The sequence below is a fragment of the Astyanax mexicanus genome, chromosome 14, assembly GCF_023375975.1.
Source record: "Astyanax mexicanus isolate ESR-SI-001 chromosome 14, AstMex3_surface, whole genome shotgun sequence".
Taxonomy (NCBI): domain Eukaryota; kingdom Metazoa; phylum Chordata; class Actinopteri; order Characiformes; family Acestrorhamphidae; genus Astyanax; species Astyanax mexicanus.
In genome coordinates this window covers 42744832-42764267 of record NC_064421.1, presented here as the reverse complement: position 1 = coordinate 42764267, position 19436 = coordinate 42744832, and the positions used below count along the sequence as shown (strand labels likewise).

The window sequence follows — 19436 nt, the reverse complement described above, 5'->3', positions numbered from 1 at the left end:
GTGTTGGGGCATCACTAGTGATAGGGGGAGTCCTATTACCTAGTTTGGTAATTGGCTGTGTAAATTGGGAATAAATTGGGAAAGCTTTGAAATAAATTTATAAAGTAATTTAACATTAATAATCACAATAGCACTAAAGTTTGGATTTATTAGCTCATTTAAACTGTAAATAAGATTGAATACAGTGAATAGCTAAACAAACAGTATTTTGCTTTTAAGAATACTGCTATTTTAGCAATATGGATTTTTTTAGTGCTTAAAAAATATTTGCAATATTATTGTGTGTGTAAAATGAAATGACATTCATTTATCTATCTATCTATCTGTCTGTCTGTCTATCCATCTAACCATCTATCCATATATCTATGTTCACTCTCTGCCTCACTTTTGTCGTAGGGGAGAAATCTTGCGGATCTGAGGAGGAGTCAGCCTCGGGGGACCTTCTCCATGAGCACGACTCTGCGTCTGGGCAAACAGATCCTGGAGTCCATAGAGGCCATTCACTCTGTGGGCTTTCTCCACCGAGACATTAAACCTGTACGCTATGCCTTCTGCTCTCAAGCCTTTATTAATAATTTCACCTACATCTCCTACATCTAGTAATGTATATTAGATGTTTATTAGGTGTCAAGAAAAGAAGCATCCTCCAGTGTATCATATGGGAAAATCATTTTCTTTATTTTTTTTAAAAACAGTACTTAAAGTTTCTCTGCACATTTCCATTTAATTAAAGCATGCTATAAATAAATGCATATTTATATAGTTATATAGAAGTGTACATAATACTTGTACCTACAAAGGTTTCCCTTGTAGCTTTACCTGAGATAGATAAGCTTGGGTGGTTATTATATTAGCAAAAAAGAGATCTTAAACTCATTCATATAGTGAAACTCTTTTGTATGACATTAATGGATGGAATTTTTTACTTTTTGTCACCTTACAACCACATACATGTATTTTATTGAAATTGAAAGTGATAGACCAACACAAAGAAGCATATCACTGTGAAATGGAACAAAAAATTGAATCAAATAAAAATATAAATCCATCAACTCAGTATTTAGTAGAGCCACATTTCACAGCAGTTACAGCTGCAAGTTTTTTGAGGTTTGTCTCTACTAGCTTTCTGCATCTGGAGACTGAGATTTTTGCCCCATTCTTCTTTACAAAACAGTTCAAGCTCGGCTAGGTTGGATGGAGAGCGTCTGTGAACATTAGTTTTCATGTCTTGCGATAGAAGCTTAATAGGATTTAGGTCTTTTAGGACTTTTAGGACCCGGCCATTCTAACACATTCTAATATTTTTTGATCTAAACTATTCCACTGTAGCTCAGGCTGTATGTTTAGGGTCATCGTCTTGTCGGAAGGTGAATCTCCTTCCCAGTCTCAAGTCTTTTGCAGCCTCCAACATGTTTTATTCAAGAATTGCCCTGTATTTAGCTTCCCATCAACTCTGGCCAGTTACCCTGTGCCTGCTAAAGAAAAGTATTTTTTTAATGCTGTGTTAATGCCCTTAATTAATCATGATTTTATGCAAATTAATCTAAAATCTCCAGGCAATTGAGGGATGAGACACTCGCTCTGCCCCTTACTGTGTTTGCCTGGTGGTGTCTTGTGTCCATCGCCTGTCTCTCATCTGTAATTGGTAGATTCCATCTTATGTTTAGTGTAAAATATATTGGCCTAATTGGATCCATTTTACAGGTGGTAGGTTTACCCATTTTACCAATAGAAAGTTCTATGTTTTAGTTGGTGAGGTTCTTGTTGGTTAACAGTGATCGTTTATCTTTTTCTCAGTCTAACTTTGCCATGGGTCGGCTGCCATCCACCTACAGGAAGTGTTACATGCTGGACTTCGGCCTGGCTAGACAGTACACCAATACCAACGGGGAAGTTCGGCCGGTGAGTATCCCTGCATTACTTTTTTTTAGGACTGAAGATTCATAAGACTGGATGAGATGATTAGATATTAACATAGAAGTGGAAAGATGATGCTATGTTCGTACTTCTAATGACAATGATTATCATGTTCTGGGGCCACTCGCTGGTTCGAATCCTGGTCATGCAGCTTGCACTCAGCTGCTGGAGCCCCGTGAGAGCACTATTGTTCTTGCTCCTTATTGCTCTTAGGGAAATGTCAATACTGCACTAGCAGCAGTTCGAAAAAAGAGGTGGTGGCTGACTTTATATGTATCGTCCCAACTCCCCAACTCATCCCAAAAGTACTGGATGGAGCTCCATCATTCCAGAGAACACAGTTCTTCCAGTGCTCCACAGCTCAGTGCCGGGGGATTTATACCACTGTAGCTCACACCTGGCCATTAAGCATTGTGCCAGTTGGTTCAAGTTCATTTTCTCCAGAGAGTCTTATTTTATTGGAAATAATTCTGTATTATTGTAAAAATATTGATATATTAAATTATTAGCTTAGATGCAAATATTTCTTTCAAGACAGTGGTTCATTTGGTGTTGTGTTTACATGCTGACCACTAGATAGCAGTGTTGTACTCTGTCATTAGATGTCACTGTTTTGTTAAATTTTATTTAAATAATTGAAGTATATTGCCTTACTCAATGTGTCGCAATATATTGCAATCTATAGACGCCAAATACACTGAAACAAACAAAAAACAAATTGAAAGGTTCTCTGCTGTGTTTTGTTTGGATTGTGGTGTTTGTTAGCTAGTTGTTGTCCAAATAGTTTTCAATATATAGGCTAAGTAATGCACTTTCAATAGTGGTGTCCGTTCTAATTCACTTTCCTCCACGAGACATGCATGTTAGTCTTACACATTCTACGAGTTTGAGTCAGAAACTGTTAGAACAACAAATGCCATACTGACTGAACCAAACTGACTGAAGCTAACACTATCACAACATATCACATCTTGATTTTGACCCCTATATTGTGAACTATGTATTGACATACTGTATATCCAAAATCTTGCCTAATAATGAGGCATAACTTTTTAGTGTGGTAAGCTCATTATAGCATTTTAATACATTACAGAATACTGGATTGCAGATGCCGAAGTTTCCATGTTAAATATGATTATTAAGTGTATTGTGTGTGTGTGTGTGTGTGTGTGTGTGTGTGTGAGTGTGTGTGTTTGTGTGTGAGATTCTTGAGTCATTTAAGGGTCTCGGCATAGTAGAAGCGCTTTTATTATTTTTGCTGACTCAGCCAGCTCATATTGATTAGAGCCTGGTCAGCACTGCAGGCACCCACTAATTCTAGAGCATGAACACACACACACACACACACACTTACACACACACACACACACACACACATTCACAGAGTAATGAATACTCCTGGGGCTTCTTTGAAGTAGACTCTGTTTAGCATTCTAGCATATACACATTTATGCCCACACAAAGCACAGTAATACATTCAAATAAGCCTGTGTGTCTCCTTCCATTAAAAGCCAAGACAGGTTATGGACATGGAGGCTAATATGGGTTATGATTTTCTTGCCCTCATATTTACATATTGGGCCCCATGCAAGACGCATTGCGATGCACTTTGCTACCCTACACCCCGTCAGCAGTATATTTTCACACCTCGCCCCTCGAAGTCGAAGTTTAGGAATGAATCTATACTGATGGGCGTGGTGGTCTGGAAGTGAGGTGTGTTCAGGTCATTTTCTGGCGTGTTGCTACTTTTGACAATGAAAACACAGGTGCTCCACTGACTGAAATAAACAGCATAAAAGTGTAGAACTGTAGAAAAAGATAATTTAAACATTTGCTTACAGATACAATTTCATTATTAGTTTTATCACTATTTTATTTATTTTGTGTGATTCTGTTGGTTAATTTGTGTTAACATTAAACTGGTATTTTTGGTAACACTTTACTATAAGGATCACAAATAGCAATGTGACAGTAATAAACATTGTTAAATGGTTAATTTATGTCTCAGCTAGTTTCTTTAATTGCAAAAAAAAAGGTTAAGAGATTATTAAACATTATTAGATTTTAATGCTTAATAATAATGTAAATTATAATTAATTTATTGACATTAGTTAAAAGATTTGTAATGAATAATAATGTCCTAACTAGTGTCAATTAATAACTAGATGAGACCCTCATCAACAGTCTCATGAGTACTGTTTATTAATGTACCCTTATTATAAAGTGTTATCTTATTTTTATTATGGACCCAGTCAAGATGAGCTATTTCCACTCATATATACAATTACAATTACAAATGTACAACTTTTTTTTTTTGGACAATATATAACTTGGTCCAAGAGTTAAACATTTGTAATTTAATTGTAAAACAGTTATCTTGTTTGTTTTATCTATCATTTTAATTTATTCCATCATTATTAATCATTGTTGAACCTGAGTTTTGACTTATTTTCTTATGTTTGTTGTATTTTGTTTTGTGTTTTACAGTTTTCAACATTTTTTCTTATGTTTTGCAGTTCCTTTTTGGCCTTTATGTTGGAAGCGCATGCTTTTCCCCGTAGGATGCTTGTTCCCATTTCCATAGCGAGAGTCATATTGTGAGTGTTTAACCTGCTTTCTTCTGTAAAGTGAGGTCGGTAACACTTTCTTTGAATGTCATCTCTATGAGACTCTATAAACATACTCATAACACATTATAATGCATTCATAAGGCATTATAAACATGGCTATGCATATTTATAAAAATGTATAGTTAATTATAGCAATGTTGTTTATTATGCATCATGAACTGTGATTATAATGCATTAATAGCTGTGTTTATAACATGTTATAAATCAATACCAAGAAACTCCCTGCTTGCAGACTTTATCATGACTAAAAAAGCTTCCAACTTATAAACACACCCTCAATAACCCTATACATATATTTTTAACCACTCATAAATTATTCTTGTCTTGAAGATAATATTAGTTATAGTCAATTATAATGTATTATAACAGGTCTTTGTGCGCTCTAAGTAAAGTGCCAGACTTTCATTGTAGGACTAGATTATTAACGATAGAGATATACTATTTTAACATATGTATCATAAGCACAGCTTATAATGTATTATGATCACAGGTCATAATGCTTAACAAACATGGCTATAATGGGTTATGCATTTTTATAAACATTTATATTTATATGTATTTGTTTATAATGCCTTATGAATGCATTAGAATATGTTATAAATGTGGTTATAGCATCTAATAAAGATGACATTGAGAAAGTGTTACCGTGAGGTCTAAACCAGACACCTAATACTGAGTGATGTTTGGCATTGACTTAAGGATGTTTAATACCCATTACTCCTCCAACCTGTTTACCTCTACACCTATTCCTTTCTTTCTGTCTACCTATTAGTCTTAAATTTTGTTCCCTTAACCATTATATATTTGCAGTACTCTCATAAAAGTGTCCAGGCCTCCAAGTCGTTCTCCTAGAATGTTAAACCATCTGACGTAATGGCAGCCTTTACATCTCAGATCTGTTAGAATAGAATAGAATGAAAGTTGGCCCGCTGTTAAGCAGGTTTTTATAATGTGAGATTCAAAGTTTGGACGCTAGGTGTCAGAAACAGGCCAAGGAGTCTAAAAGCGGCGAGAGTGAAGTTGAAGCACAGAAAAACGGGCCAAAGAGTCTAAAAATGAAGAGAGTGCTCAGTTGTAGAGCAGAAAAACGGGCCAAAGAGTCTTAAAGCGGAGAGAGTGCTCAGTTGTAGCGCAGAAAAACAGGCCAAAGAGTCTAAAAGCGGAGAGAGTGCTCAGTTGTAGAGCAGAAAAACGGGCCAAAGAGTCTAAAAGCGGAGAGAGTGCTCAGTTGTAGAGCAGATAACCGGGCCAAAGAGTCTAAAAGCGGAGAGAGTGCTCAGTTGTAGAGCAGAAAAACGGGCCAAAGAGTCTAAAAGCGAAGAGAGTGCTCGGTTGTAGAGCAGAAAAACGGGCCAAAGAGTCTAAAAGCGAAGAGAGTGCTCAGTTGTAGCGCAGAAAAACGGGCCAAAGAGTCTAAAAGCGAAGAGAGTGCTCAGTTGTAGAGCAGAAAAACGGGCCAAAGAGTCTAAAAGCGAAGAGAGTGCTCAGTTGTAGCGCAGAAAAACGGGCCAAAGAGTCTAAAAGCGAAGAGAGTGCTCAGTTGTAGAGCAGAAAAACGGGCCAAAGAGTCTAAAAGCGAAGAGAGTGCTCAGTTGTAGAGCAGAAAAACGGGCCAAAGAGTCTAAAAACGAAGAGAGTGCTCAGTTGTAGAGCAGAAAAACGGGCCAAAGAGTCTAAAAGCGAAGAGAGTGCTCAGTTGTAGAGCAGAAAAACGGGCCAAAGAGTCTAAAAGCGAAGAGAGTGCTCAGTTGTAGAGCAGAAAAACGGGCCAAAGAGTCTAAAAGCGAAGAGAGTGCTCAGTTGTAGAGCAGAAAAACGGGCCAAAGAGTCTAAAAGCGGAGAAAGTGCTCAGTTGTAGCGCAGAAAAACGGGCCAAAGAGTCTAAAAGCGAAGAGAGTGCTCAGTTGTAGCGCAGAAAAACGGGCCAAAGAGTCTAAAAGCGAAGAGAGTGCTCAGTTGTAGCGCAGAAAAACGGGCCAAAGAGTCTAAAAGTTGCCGTAATTAAGGAGTTTAATATTCAGAGACGAAATGAAACATCAATTTGAAAAATCTTAGTTTACACAACACTGTCAAAGATAGATAAAGATAGATAAGTAAAATGGTGTGTTAAAGAAAGTAATCAGGAAAATGTATTATTTAAAGTGGTATATTTCATTATTTGTGGCCCGTGACTTCAAAAATATTTCTCCTTCTGGCTCCCAACAAAAAAAGTTTGGACACCCCTGTGTTAGCACATATAGACTCTTTATTCTACACTTTATATTTATATTATATCTGTATTTCATAGCAAATAAATAAAAATATTCTAAGGTTTCTATGGTTCTATGGTTTGTCACGGTAGGTCTTGTAGGTCTTCCATTTGATGTTTTACGTACTATAAGTTACACTAGTACTTGTGTGTCTTAAAGAATATTACCCACAGACAGGGCTGCAACAGTAACTGGTTTCATTGGTTTGGTTTCTGTTGCAACCCTACAGTCTGTAAAATGTGCATTGTATTGTTTTTTTTATATTTTTTTCCAAGAATTTGATATTTGTACTTGTGTTAAAGCTGTTAATCTTTTTTTTTTTTTTTTTTTAGCCAAGGACAGTGGCAGGGTTTCGTGGAACGGTGCGATATGCTTCTGTCAATGCTCACAAAAACAAAGTGAGTAGAACATCCATCCTAATGATTAGGGTTTTGCTTTTACACACTGCGAATACTACCACACACTGTTGATTCACTGCATTACTTTCCCCTGTAAAGTTCAATTAATGACACCAAAATACTGTTAGCTACTCTTACCATGAAATGAGTTACCATATTACCACTACCAGTAAACTTGACCAGTTCTTTACTCCCTAATATGATAACCACATTGAACAGCAAACAGAACAGAACAGATTTTGTGAGGATTTAATTGTTAAAGACCACTGTTTACCATTTTATCATGTCACCCAGATTTTGTTCTAGCAATATAAAACCAGATTAAATAATAGTTTGTTGTATATTGTAATGTTGTATTAATTTTTGTTAATTTACAGTGTATTTAAGTGTGCAAATACAGAGCATAATGAAGTTGAGATTGTAATCAGCCTAAAACAAATAAAAATGAATAAAACCATATAAACAAAGAAAAACATAATCATAAACAATATAGAAAAAAAGAAATAATTTAATGAGATTTGATGATAAATTAATAATTATAATTATAAAAAGCAAACAAAGTAAGTTAATATTTATTAAATAAGTAAGATAAACCACAGAAAAGCTCAATTTAACTAATCAACTTCAAATAATCAAACTGCCAAAAAAAAATAAAAACAAGTGAAAATTATTGTAGATTTTTTGTAGAACTACAAAAATGAAAAAAAAAGTGTAATAATAGGATAAAAAATAATCAAAATTACTTTTTGATTGGAGGTGATTGGCAAAACAAAAATAAAAACAAATTTGATAATCATAAGAACGTAATATACAGTTTAATTTAACTGAGATAATAGAATATAAATAAATAAAAATAGATATGAATAAAGAAAAATAGAACTAAATAGAAACATTAAGTTGTACAGTGTACAGGACCGTACACTAACACTGTCAGGTGTTCTTTTGCAGATGTGCACAGCATGGTTGGACAGAACTGAGAGATAAACTGACAGATGTTCTCATTTTTATAGGAAATGGGTCGTCATGATGATTTATGGTCCTTGTTCTACATGCTGGTGGAGTTCACTGTCGGACAGCTGCCGTGGCGGAAGATTAAAGACAAGGTGAGGAGGAGTATAAGTAAAGATATTTGGCAACCAGTAATATTTGACCAATTGGTGATTGGTGTTTGTCACTGTTGAGATACATGCAAGATTAAAATAGTACTGCTGAGGTACATTTAAAATTAGAGTTGCACTCTGAAGTAAGTTCATGTTTAGAATTGCACTTCTGAAGTAATGTCGTGATTATAATAGCACTGCTGCAATGCACTTAAAATTAGAATGGCACTGCTGAGGTACATTTATGATAAGATTTGCACTTTTGAAGTAATGTTAAGAATATAATATCGCTGCTGCGGTACATTTATAATTAGAATGGCACTGCTGTGGTACATTTATGATTAGCATTGCACTGCTGAGGTACATGTAAGATTAGATTTACACTACTGAGGTACATTTATAATTAGAATTACACCGCTGAGGTACATTTATGATTAGTATTGCACTGCTGTGGTACATTTATGGTTACAATAGCATTGCTAAAGTACATGTAAGATTAGATTTATACTGCTGAGGTAAATTTATGATTAGCTTTGCACTGCTAAGGTACATTTGAGATTAAATTACACTGCTGATATAAATATATACTGCTGAGAAATTTCCTTCAGAGATGTTTCTCATTTTTCTTATTCAACAGGAGCAAGTGGGCCAGATAAAAGAGCGCTATGAGCACAAAATGCTGCTGAAACACATGCCCTCGGAATTTTATATCTTCCTGGACCATGTGCTTGGCCTCGACTACTATACCAAACCTGATTACCTGGTAAACCAAATATTACAAACACCATAAAGTTAGAACAATAACATTTATTATTGTCCAATATGTGTCATTTTTCTTTGAAACTCAAAATGAGCTGTTTTTACCTTAAGCTCTTTACTTAAAGCTCACCTTCCGCGAAAATCCGATTTTTCTTGTTTTTTGTGGAATACAGTAGGTCTCTCAGAGTTGAATGTGTACACCTGCACATTAAACTGTTTTGCAGCCCCCATTGTCTGCAGGAGCTAAGCAAAGAAATCCCCCCTCCCCCCCTCCGAAAAACGGGTGAATTTTGAATTATCTTTCTGCCTACGTAGGCAGGAACTCACAGACCAGCCCACCTTGGCTCGAGAAACTCCCAGAGGCGGAGCTGAAGCGACGCAACATCACCGCTCATCAGTTAGGAGGTGGGAGGCAGTGAGCGGCAGAGCGGCGGAGGGGCGTCGCAGTGCTCCTAGCCAATCAGAGGAGAGATATTTGCATGCTGTTTGCATGTATATTCATGAGCAAAGCTGGAATCCGGTCATTTTGGACACACCCCTAAAACAGTCCATTAAAAAAGAGCTATACAGAGACACCTGAGCACTTTTTTTTTTACAAAAACGGCTCACATGTCATTCATTCATACTAGAGACCACAACTAGACATTTTAAAATGAAAGAAAAAACGACGGAAGGTGACCTTTAACCTACAAGAGCCCAGACTCAGTTCTGAATAACCATTTAAAATGATGTTGTTAGTTAAAGTGATTGTGCAGCTCATTTGTGTTTCTTCTTATTGTGATAACACATGACTTCCGTAGATGTCAAAGCAACAATTAGTAATTTTCTCTCTCTCTCTCTTTTTTTTTTTTTCTTCCTTAGTTGCTGATGTCTGTATTTGAGAACAGTATGAAGGAAAGGGAGATAACGGAGAATGAGCCATTTGACTGGGAAAAAGCAGGAACCGATTCTTTATCCTCAAACAGCACCGCCACACCTCCTCAACAGAACACCCGGCAGACTGCGGCTATTGTCGGGTAAGCAAAAAAACACACGTTCATCATATTATTATTATCGTTGTTCAAAGAGCTCAATAAACCACTGCAGATTCTATTATTAATTCTATTACAATGTACATTAAAAATTGAAGGTGTATCCACTTTGACAGAGTCTGGAAGTAGATCCAGACTGTCACTTTTAGCTGAGTAGAATTTGGATTGTATGATTGTAAGAACAATCCACAGACCAAAATGCATGGGCCTGCCATGATCTGAAAGCTGTCACTGTGTGGTGAGAGACAGCTGTTAAGGAAAGAAGCCCCTCCTTTAAAATCTACACCTTCAGAAACTAGGGTCCACACAATGTGTTGCTTCAGCATCATCAGCGCAACATGTGTATGTGCAATAGTCACATCGCAGGATGTGCAGTGTCACGTAAAGCAAATTTGACACATCAGGGTACATCTTATTTGCTTTAAATATCTATGAGAGATTATTTCTGCCAAATATATTTTTTTAACTTAAGTTTAACTTAAATATATATAGAGTACATTATTAGTATTATGACATGTTGGATCTTAGATTTCTGTTAAAATCTGGTGAAAATTCCTGTATTTCGCAATATACCGCAGATAAAAAAATAAAAAAATATTGCAATGTCTGTTTTTGCCAATATTGTGCAGCCCTATTTCTAAACTTTTTTTTAAAGCTATGGTTTTTAAGCTGACTGAGTGAATAAAGTAAAGGAAGAGAGACACTCATCCCCAAGAACACTGTGACTGTAGAACTGTTAAACATGGTGGTGGTTGCATTACACTCCGGGGATATGTTGCTGCCAGTGGAACTGTTACACAAAGTGGATGGACTAATGAAAGGAGAATGAATACATCAGGATATTTAAGCAATAATACAAGAGAGGGAGTGCTATAACTTGTAATAACATTACATTGCTGCTCTGCTTGTAACTGCGTTGTTTGGCTTGTAAGCACTGATTGGTTGCTAGGTTACCTGTATGTGGTGGAGTAATACATGGAGAGCTTTGGTTACAGTGCATTACCGGCTGATAACGGCACTCATAGAACGCCTCAGGAGAACACATTCTCCTGTTTGGGTTCACTGTGCAGTCTTACATTAAGCTTTAAAAAAAAAGAGTTTTCTTCAGTCATGACCTCAACTCTATCAAAAATATGTACAATTTACACGTTTTTCACCATGAGATGCCAAGCAGAAGATTTGTCGGTTAAACACACGTGGTTTTCTCTCTATGTGATCAAATTCGCTGTAGGTATTTGCTGCTCTTGACTCTCAGGTGTCGACTGGTGCAAACTGAAAAAACAGGCTTTTAACCAGATATTGTGTAGATAAATAAATGCATGTACTTTTTTAAGAAACAAACATTATTTTTACTTTTTTTTTACCACATTACAGTTTGCAGGCTTGCACTTTTTCTAAAGTTGTATAACCAGAAACACACATACTGCCTATTTCTGTGGGTTTAAAGAGCTAAAAAAGTGTATGTTGTGCAATACTATTCATGCCCCCACATACCTAAAACAAGGCACTCGAAGCTCTAAAGCTATTGGTACTATAGCACTTACTGAAACACAACAACCTAAATATATAATGTAGCAACACTCCACAGAGCTATAAGAACATATGGTTTTGAAGAACAGTGTTTTGAAGAAGAAAAAGAAAAAAGCAGATCTCAACAAATCACCTGTAGAATGTCAAGCCAAGAGCAGCACATCATTAAAAAACATAAAGATAATCCTCTTAAAGTCCGAGAGCCTCGCTTCGTTTTCCCGGCAGCTGTGGTCTTTTCTTCTGATTGATATGTAGCATCTGTTTTTGACCTTCATCAAGCTGCTTTACGTCTTGATCCTCAGCCAAAATCTAGAGTTAACTGAGCTCAGTAACCTCATTCGCATTCAGATGAGGGTTTTCTCTCCTGCCGGCTCGTCTGGAGGAAAGATTTTTTTAATTGGAATCATGACCTGCGGTTTCCAGAAGAAGAAAAGCGGCAAACTTTGTGGCAAACTGATGCTGTTAATGCATTAGAGCATGCGATTATTAGTTGTTTTTTTGTTTGTTTGTTTTTTTTTAAGCTCCCCACTAAACTACCACCCTTTTCTGCTCTAGAGTTGCAACCTCTGAGTAAGATGGAAATGTTTTGTAAAGAAGAATGGTACAAAATACCTTCAACCAGAAGCCAGACTCTCAATTGAAGCTATAGGAAGAGTTTAGAGGCTGTTATTTCTGTAAAAGGAGGATCTACTAAATATTAATCAAATTTTCCCGTTGGGGTGCCCAAATTTCTGCACCGGTCTAATTTTGTTTAAAAAATGTTTGCACACTTTCTGTAAATCCTATAAACTTCATTTCCCTTTTCAAATATCACTGTGTTCATCTGAATAAAAAAAACAAAAGGCTAAATAATAGCCTCAGGTTATTCCCAGCACTGTCAATTATAAAAACAACACTTCAGTATTTAGGCTGTAATTCAAGTTTGTTGGAGTGTTTTTTTTTTATCCTGCTCTGAGTTCTGTTCTGAGTTCTGCTTGTATTGTGTTTAATTGATTAGCTATTGATTCTCTTGTTCAGGGTGGTGAATGTGACCCCAGTGACTGGTGAGTTGCCACGGGAGAACACAGACGATGTTCTGCAGGATGAGCACTTGAGCGACCAGGAAAACGCCCCACCTGTCTTGTTACCCATCAGGCCTTGTGAGGCTGCTTTGGCTCCCCCTGGTGGGGAGGCTTGGGATGACACTGACTTCAACCGCAACAAACTCAGGATCAGCATTAGTAAGGTACGAAAATATAAAAGTTAGATTTTTAATTTAATATACATTAATAAAGATGATTGACGTTGAAGAACAGAAAATATACATGTAGCCTATGTGTTATTATTATACAAGGCAACTATTTAGAAACAGTATCAGTAAGGTACGTATATGATCAGAGTAAAATATCAGTTTCCTGTGTCTCTCAGACCCAGGTAACTGCAGAAGAAGATGAGCAGGCTGGAGTGGTGCGGCCCGTCTCCCCGAGGGGCGGAGAAGCGGAATCCCCTGGGGCTCAAGGCCGACCCCTGAGGTACCGCCGAGTCAACAGTCCTGAATCCGACCGAGTATCTGGGGCAGACGGGAGGGGAGAATGCTGCGACAAACGGTGAGGAGTGTGTGTGTGTGTGTGTTTAACTTTATGACTTATGGGCTTTCATGTCTGATCAAATGGTAAAAATATGGCATCAGCCAAGAAAACTTATTGAAAAATGCCTCTTTACAAACTTTTTGTTTTACATAGTATTGTTAACCGAGCTAACTTAGCCTTAGCATTTATTTGTTTACAAAAAGTCTGACTGCCTCTCTTTGCGTAAATGTGACTTAAAGTGAACTGCTGAGGTAAATTTACGATTTGAATTGCACTACTAAGTAAATTTGATTATGAGAATAGCATACATATATATTTATTTTACAGCCACTATTTTTTTAAGTATTTATTCTGTTTTTAAAGTGGAGGAATAATAAAAACCTACAAAGAAATTTTGTTTAGTGTACTGTATTTGGCCTTAGGTCAAATGTTTCAATTTGCTTGGTTTTGGGTTCAAAAAGCTATTTTCTGAAGACCTGGCATGACATAAATACAGTGCAACCATGGCAAATGGCTACTGGAATTATTTTGCCTATTTGTCATTCTTTCCTTTTGGTTTATTAATCATGTTTTATTAGAGTCTCTGTAGGCAGATTATTATTTATGAGGGTGTTACAGTGATAAATATCCTCTGAAATTCATTTTTAATCTTGTGGATAAAGCAGTAGCACTCAGTGTTACTTTTTTCCTGTTTTGACAGTTCCCGTCTGGACATGCTGGGCTCCCCCTCCCGGCACGTGTACTCCTCACAGCCAGCCCAAATGCTGTCGTTGGATGCTGGCCAGGTGGACCGCCACGCCGGTGGACGCCATGATGTGTCGGGTGATGGGGACCAGGAGGCCCACAGCAATGCCTTCATTCGCTCGGTGCCCCTGGCGGAGGAGGAGGATTTCGATAGTAGGGAGTGGGTCATCATCGACAAGGAGACGGAGCTGAGGGACTTCCACCCGGGGGCGGAGCCAACTACGTCCGGAACCACAGACGAAGAGCCAGAGGAGCTTCGCCCCCTGGAGGAGCACGAAGAGAGAAGACGACGAGGAGGAGGCGCAGAGGCTGTGGTCCGACCCAAGACTCAGCGTGGGATGATGGGATTGGCTGGGGACGATGGGGCAGGACCAAGCCCCGCCCATTCACCTGGTCATTCACTGCCACACACCAGCCCACACAGAAGGGAGTCTGAGCCATTCGGCCCACACAGACAGGTAAGAGCACACCTTGGTTGGGGGGAGCTTTTGTTGTGTGTGGCATGCAATCTCTGGTTAAAGGAATGGTTTGGCAACTTTCCCTAATTGTTTAACCTTTTATCTTTTACACTTCAGCTACAAGCTGCAGATACTTAATTAATAATATTCAAGAGACAAGTTGTCATGCACTGGACTGCAAACAGTTGCCATATTTCACCTTCCAGTGCCGATAACTGATTCTCAAGGATCTTTTCATACTAAGGAATGATACTGAAACTAACTGTCTAACATAACAACTTGATACATGCCTATATATAGATATTCATACATACATTTACAATGCCCTCACTAAATAACAATCCATAACACTGTCTAATGCTTTACCTGATTAACAGCTATAGGCACAAGGCCAAAGTCTCACTGTCCTGTGAGGGTGTAACTCAAAACTTAGCGCTGCCACTATGTTTAGGAGGTCTCTGGTTCGAATCCTGTTTATGTAGCTTGCCATCAACTACCGGAGCCTTGCTCTCTCTGGGGGGGTAGAAGGTGCTCTCTCCCGACATCACTCCAAAGGGTACTGTCCACAGTACAAGCCGTCTGTGAGCTGATGTATCGGAACCAAGTCGCTGCGCTTTTCTTCCAAGTGCACTATGATGCTACTCGGCAATGCTGCATCAGCAGCAGTATAAAAACAGGTGGTGGCATGTGCTAGTCTTCACCCACCTGGTGTTGGGGCATCACTAATGATAGGAGGAGATCTAATAAGTGAGTTGGGTAATTGGCCATGTAAATTTGGGAGAGAATGGAAGAAAAAAAACATAGGCGCTCTAAACTCTAAATTCTTTTCTGTAACACAGATGTCATAAAGTATTATAGAGAATTGTTTGCGTTATCACAGATTCGCAGCATCATTATCGTGAACAATGTACCGTGATAATATTGAGTGATTTCCAGTCCTAGTCAAAATAATTGTCAATGACTTGTCTTACAATATATGGACGTGATCTCAATTATTTTTGGTGACCTCAGTATGCTCAGTGTAGCCCTTATGCTTTTCTTAGCAGGGAGAGCCCATTAACTCAAGCCCTTATTAATGAGCCCTTTTTTGTCTTTAAGAGCTAAAAGTTCAACGTTCTATAAAGGGTATAATTGCATTATCATGCTTTTACGTAATTATTATGTCAGTTGGACATAATGGTCTTAAAATGACAATAATGTCATTTATCCCAGTAATTTCTGGGACAATACATCATCCAAACTAAAATAATATTTGTTTGTCAAATTACATTTTATGGGACTAATTTGGATTAAGGATGCACCGAATACTTGGCAAGTCAGCATGAATAGAAGTTTACAATGTCTGTTTATGTTTTAATAAAGGTAATTAGGTAATTTTAATACATGTTATATGTTGTTGATGTTTAATATTACCTATAACAATACCACAGAGGCTTTTTGTGGTTAATGTAATTGTTTGGGCTTTGAGTTGAAAAAGAGGCGGTGGCTGATTTCACATGTATCGGAGGAGGCATGTGCTAGTCTGCACACTCCTGGTGTGTTGGGGCATTACTAGTGATAGAAGGAGTCCTAATGAGTGGGTTTGATAATTGGCCTTGTAAACAAAAATTAGAAATAAAATATAAAAAGACATAAGGTTATCATTTTTTAGTAACTGTAGCTTCATAAGAGTAGAAAGTTGGATTTCTTGCCAAACTGTTGCTTTAATTCTTACACTCTTTCATCTGTCACTGAAGAAACGTTGAAAAGGTTAAGAATGTTTTATTTTTTTAACCCCAAATAACTTGGGTTTTCCATTTTTTGTGATTCTAATTGCTCACTTAAAAGCTTTGTGGCAAAAGGCTTTTAAGAGGTTTTCTGTGTTTTAAATGTTCTGTAACACAGACAAGAAATCTATGTTTATTCTTCAACATAGATTTGATACGTTTTTCTCTGGTGTCGGCATGACTGTTACTGTTGTTATTGTTGTAATTGTTGTGTTGTCATTTCCTGGGAATTTCAGCATCTATGTGGACATGTCTGCTACTCATAGATGGCTTTCTGTTTTATCGAATGGGAATATTAAGTTAAACGAGACCAGAGGTTCCCAAATGTGTGTGGGGTGGGGTGGGGTGGCAGTGTGTCAAGGTTGTTGTGGACTGAGCGTCGAAAAGGCAAAATTGTGTTGAAAGGAAACAGTTTACACTTCTTGTACAGGACACATGATAATACAAATTTTTAAAATGTAACCAGCTTACAAATACATAATTAAAAAGACATCTGAAGTGGGCAGTGTAATGCTACATCATCATTATTGTGGTGCATTTTGTTATTGTGATAAACTTATCATGGGAGTTGTTAGACAGACACGTAGAGAACACTGATTAGTTACTTGTTTTATTACTAAAAGCACAATTAATATCACAGCAGTTCTTGAATAAATTCTTAAATAAAAATCACTGTGCTAAGAGTTTTTGGTAGCAGGTTCAACAGTCCAAGTTGCGTAATACACACAAACTGTGCTAATTAGGGCTCCTGCTGGTGATATCATTTTAAAATGCATTTTTTAAATTTAATATCCATAATCTTAATATCAAACACCTAAACCCACCCGATCTAACCAGAGTGCCATCAAACTGTTATCAAATATGGAAAAACATTTAAAATCAGTTATGGCAACAAATAATATAAAAAAACATAGAACATGCAGTTCTTATTTTATTTGGATGGAAATATGGTCAAAAATCTAAATTCTGTTAATATGGTTATTAATCCAATTGTTAAGCGGGGTTAGTGTATATATATATTTATATATAAGCAGAGCAAAAACAGCAGAGCACTATAGGCTTCTGTAGGCTGGCCGTACCACTGTGTGATGATGTATACCACAGGTATTGGTATTTATACTGTTTATATTAAGATCAGAATTAGTATATTCTACTGACCGAAATTTTACAGAACAGTATTCTAGTCTTATTCATAAAGTAAACACAGCTCCCGGTTTATTATAGTCGTGTTGTGACACCTGACCTCAGAAACACCCAATCAACATGTTTAAGAGCTCATTCATATTATTTTATTATTTTAACTCTTTAAACATTTTAACAACATTTAGATTTAATTGTTGAAGTAAGTGGATCAATATTACCAGATCCAGAAACCTTCAGAAAGAAGGATGTACATTCAGATAAGTCTGAAAATAAATGAAAAAATATCTAATTAAAAAAAAAGAATAATCATTCAAAAAAAAGTGTGGTCAAGTCAGACCATCCAACGGCACCACAGCATGACACTGTGAATCAATTGAATATCTTTTCTCAAACTCGCTGTTTTTAGCTGGAAGATATAAGCTATTACGATTTAAGAAATGAGCAAAAGCTGGACTAACAAGCTAACTTTGTTTACCGAAAGACTGAACAGGTTTCTCTGACTAAGTTCAAAGTTTTATGATTGAGAAGCACTGCTGTGTTAATTGAGTCCTACTGGGTACTACTGAGATAAATGTTTGGCTAAAATGGCACTGCTGAGGTAGCTGGATAGCTACATGTTTGAATAGAACAACACTGCTAAAGTAAATTCATGAATAGAATTTCACTAGTAAAATTAATGTATTGTGCCATTCGGATATTTAATTTATTAAATAGCAAAAAGGTGGCAAATGTAAGGAAAATGTGCAGAGAACATTGTTTAGTAACTTATTGTTCGCACTATAAGGCGCACTTAAAATCCTTTCCTTTTTCCAAAAAACATCAGTGCACCCTAAAATCTGGTGCGCCTTATGTATGAATTTTACCAGTCAGGTTGTAAGAAACAGTAAAGCCACTCTGCTCAAGTACAGCGTTAGACAGGAGTTTCAATTTAGTTCTTCAGTGCTGAGACTTGAGACTGGAGCAGTATTAGCATTACCCGCTAACTGTTCTTTTGTTGTTGAACATTAGACAGCATTACCCGCTAACCACACTAGATATTTGCCGTTCATAGGTGAGTTTCATGGGCCTGTAGCCTGCTGCTAACTCCGGCTAGCACTGCTGGAGCAGCATTAACATTAGTTGCTAAACACAACGCTAGCTAGCTCTTTGGCTGTTCAGAGGTGAGTATTATTGGACTTTAGTCTGCGCGTTACCGTGTTAAAACAAGCTATGCGGAAGAACCGCTGGCTAATATCGCACTGGCTTACCGGAACAATCAGTGTTCCTCAGTGTCGGACGCATCAGCTGCTAACCTTAGCGGAAATTTGCAAATCTAAGCTTACTTTAAATAAATGGAAGCGCTTTACTCACCCATATAAACAGTTTAGATTAACATCCAGTGCTTGTTTGACTTATCGGTATATTTGTATTTAGCCAAATGTTTCTTTTTGTTTGGTTTCAGTTCCGGCCACCAATGTTAATTTTGTGCATTTTTGTTATTATCATTATTATTATCATCATTATATTTCTTTGGCAATTTTTCTTTGCCATCATGACTGGCCTAAGTCTTAGTTTGAGCATAATGTGTTTAAGGTTTTAATACATGTGTTGACTGTGTTATAGACATTGCTGTAGAGTCAAGGCAAGTGCACTGTGAGGATTTTAGGGGATGTAAGCTGTGTGTAGATGTTGGATGCCTGTCGACTTGTGTATGTTGAAGTGTTTGTGTGTGTTGTGTGTGTGTGTGTGTGCGCGCAAGCGAGGGAGAGCAAATGTGTTTATTTTTAGCCTCGTCTCACTGTGTGATTGTGTGTGATTGGCTGCATGACTGTGCGGATGCTCGGCCTCACTCTCTCCACAGTTTACAGGCCAGGCTTAATTGCACATTCCATAGTCACACAGATGTCTGTCTGAGCAGCTCAGCTCCTTCCAAACATCAAGTGCATACTCACCCTCTCCCTCACATATAAGCAGAGCAGGTAAATGTGTGTAGGTGTAGCCTGTCCTCATCATTAGGATGGCAGATCTACTTTTTGCACAACCCATCTGACACTCATTACTAATTTATCAACTCGCTTGTACTTCTGACGTGTGTACGTGTGTTTTCTGGCATGTCATAGGTTCCAGAGCACACATGCACTTCATATTTTATATATTTTTTATA

At 37.4% G+C, this 19436-nt stretch overlaps 1 protein-coding gene across 1 annotated transcript in view; it reads left to right on the top strand.

Moving 5' to 3' along the window:
- The window catches only part of ttbk1b (tau tubulin kinase 1b), a 60792-nt gene that overhangs the window by 21045 nt on the left and 20311 nt on the right, over window positions 1-19436 (top strand). Inside the window, exons 5-13 of the mRNA XM_022672640.2 lie at window positions 397-537; window positions 1798-1902; window positions 7129-7194; window positions 8205-8297; window positions 8932-9057; window positions 9915-10069; window positions 12632-12839; window positions 13022-13200; window positions 13883-14384. Coding sequence (XP_022528361.2) covers window positions 397-537; window positions 1798-1902; window positions 7129-7194; window positions 8205-8297; window positions 8932-9057; window positions 9915-10069; window positions 12632-12839; window positions 13022-13200; window positions 13883-14384 — 1575 coding nt within the window. The remainder of the gene's footprint in view (window positions 1-396; window positions 538-1797; window positions 1903-7128; window positions 7195-8204; window positions 8298-8931; window positions 9058-9914; window positions 10070-12631; window positions 12840-13021; window positions 13201-13882; window positions 14385-19436) is intronic.